This window comes from Coenobita brevimanus, chromosome 5 (genome assembly GCF_032717465.1).
Source record: "Coenobita brevimanus isolate Jiangsu-jjx chromosome 5, ASM3271746v2, whole genome shotgun sequence".
NCBI classification, from domain to species: Eukaryota; Metazoa; Arthropoda; class Malacostraca; order Decapoda; family Coenobitidae; genus Coenobita; species Coenobita brevimanus.
This window is the reverse complement of record NC_136958.1, coordinates 18,305,331-18,307,830: the sequence shown is the minus strand read 5'-3', so window position 1 is coordinate 18,307,830 and position 2,500 is coordinate 18,305,331. Positions and strand designations below refer to the sequence as shown.

The following is a 2,500-nucleotide window of genomic DNA, read 5'->3' as shown; positions in this document are numbered from 1 at the left end:
AAATTTACTCAAACACTCTGTGGCCCAGTGTCCCGAAGATGATGATGGAACTTTGCTGATGTCTGTGAAGATAGGCTGGTGGTGTGTGTGTGTGTGTGTGTGTGTGTGTGTGTGTGTGTGTGTGTGTGTGTGTGTGTGTGTGTGTGTGTGTGTGTGTGTGTGTGTGTGTGTGTGTGTGTGTGTGCGTTTTGATTAGTAATGATGTTTCCACGCATCCCGAAGGTAATATATAATGATGATGATGATGATAATGAAAATTTTTTTCAGGTATCCCGGTGGTAATGACAGGGTGTTGGGCGCTGGTGATGGTGATATGGAAGAACGTTGACTGCTGGTGGGGCTACTCCTTTACATCATATTACTGGATCCTCGAGGCACCAAGATTCACTGTCATTGGCGTGAGTATAGGCAATGCGTATTCACCTAATGACACTGTGCCACTCATACAGTTTGAATACTATATTATATGAAAGTTGCTGATTCGTAATTATGAGGCAGAAATTCATTTCCTTGGATTTTAGTTAAATTAACTCTCTTCTTACAACACCTGGCCATTAGTGGAGCCATAGTCGGGATATAGATCTTTGTTACATTAGAATCAATGCACCTATAGTTACTATACGCTTTTAAAAGTACTTAGTTCTAATATTTTTCATTAAAGTACAAGGTATCTCTTCGCTCAGATGACATGTTTTCTTATAATCCCCAGTCGATTTTATTGATACTTCCTCCCACTGATGGTGGAGGAGGCATTAAGTGATTGGTTTGTCTGCCCGAGCATGCGTGGATGCTTACATGCGTTGATGCGTGCATGGGTCCTTAACAGTTTTCTGGGCTCGATATCTCCTGATCCCATGGACGGATATTCACCGAACTTTTGACAGTGATATAATATGCTGAGATGGTGATCTGATTACGTCAACTAGGTCAAGGGGTCAAAAGTTAAAGTAATATGAGATTGACATAGTTTATCATTGTAGGTGCAGTATCTCTTACATTCCTCAATGGAACTCGACCAAACATTTGTCAGTGATAAAGTATCATGGCCGGCGAATCGATTTGGTCAGCAAGGGCAGGTCATAGGGGGTCGACTTAGTTCACCCGTGTGAGCGTAGTATCTCCTGAGCTCATCAGCGGACTTCGACCAAACATTGTCAGTGATACAATATGAAGGGACGATGAACTGATCACGTCAGCTAGGTCATGGGGTCAAAGGTCAAGGTCTTATGGGGTCGACCAAGTTTATCCTTCTTGGCGTGAATCAATAACACTATTGTTTGCGCGATATCTCCTGATCCCATTGGCGGATTTCCACCAGTCTCTTGTCAGTGGTGCAGTACTAGGAGATGATGAACTAAATAGGTCACCTAGGTCAAAGAGTCAATGGTATGGTGACCAGATTTAATGGAGTTAAAAGCGGGATGCGCGCGCGCGCTTGCTGCGTGTGTGTTTGTGTGTCTATAGATAGATAGATAGATAGACAGATAGATAGATAGATAGATAAATAGATATAGATATTGATATAGATAGATAGATAGATATGTAGGTAGATAGATAGACAGACAGATAGATATAGATAGCTAGATAGATAGACAGACAGATATTGACTAGTGTGACAGCGGCCGCTGCTGAGCTACACCTCAAACTTAGGCTGCCAATCAAACACAAACATCTACGAACTCCAAACATACCGTAAGGTACAGTGAATAGGTCGACCAACTAGTGAGCATTACAGATTTTATATTAATAATTCGGTATTTCATTTGGTTAGGATTATGCATAATTTTCTAATTCATCCTAATTTCATAAAAGAAGGTCGTGTTACATCTAATGTAATAGTAAGTTTCTAAAAGCGGGACAGTTAAGAAATTTGCTCAAAAAGCAGGACATTCTAGTCACAATTTAAAAAGCGGGACGGACGTCCAAAAAGGGGGACTGTCCCGCCTAAAATCGGGACTCTGGTCACCTTAGTCAATGGAGAAGGTCAAATGAGGTCGACTTAGTTTGTGGGTGCAATATCTCCTACATCCTTCAATGGAACTCGACCAAACTTTTGTCAGTGATAAAGTATCATGGGCCGGTGAATTGATTTGGTCAGCAAGGGCAAGAGGTCAAAGGTCATGGTCATATGGGTCGACTTAGTTCACCCTTGTGGGCGCAATATCTCCTGAACTCCTCAAAGGATTTCGACCAAACTTTTGTCAGGGATACAGTATGACGGGATGATGTACTGATTAGGTCAGCAAAGTCAAGGAGTCAAAGATCAAGGTAATGTGGGTGTCGGCTCCAAAAATTCTTAATTCCTCGACAGACTTCGACCAAACGTTGGTCAGTGATACAGCATGAAGAGACGAACTCTTTAGGTCATCAAGGCCACGGGTTCAAGGGTCACGGTAATATGGGGCTGACTCAGTTTATCTTTATTCTCATTTCATCCTACAATGAACCCTGTCATGGAGGTTGTGTAGCGAGTACATGCGCAAGGCTTGGTGGAGGCATA

General features: G+C 42.3%; 1 protein-coding gene across 1 annotated transcript in view; it reads left to right on the top strand.

Moving 5' to 3' along the window:
- Positions 1–2,500, top strand: part of LOC145398034 (PDF receptor-like) — a 516,837-nt gene that overhangs the window by 456,724 nt on the left and 57,613 nt on the right. Inside the window, exon 8 of the mRNA XM_080270999.1 lies at positions 268–398. Coding sequence (XP_080127125.1) covers positions 268–398 — 131 coding nt within the window. The remainder of the gene's footprint in view (positions 1–267; positions 399–2,500) is intronic.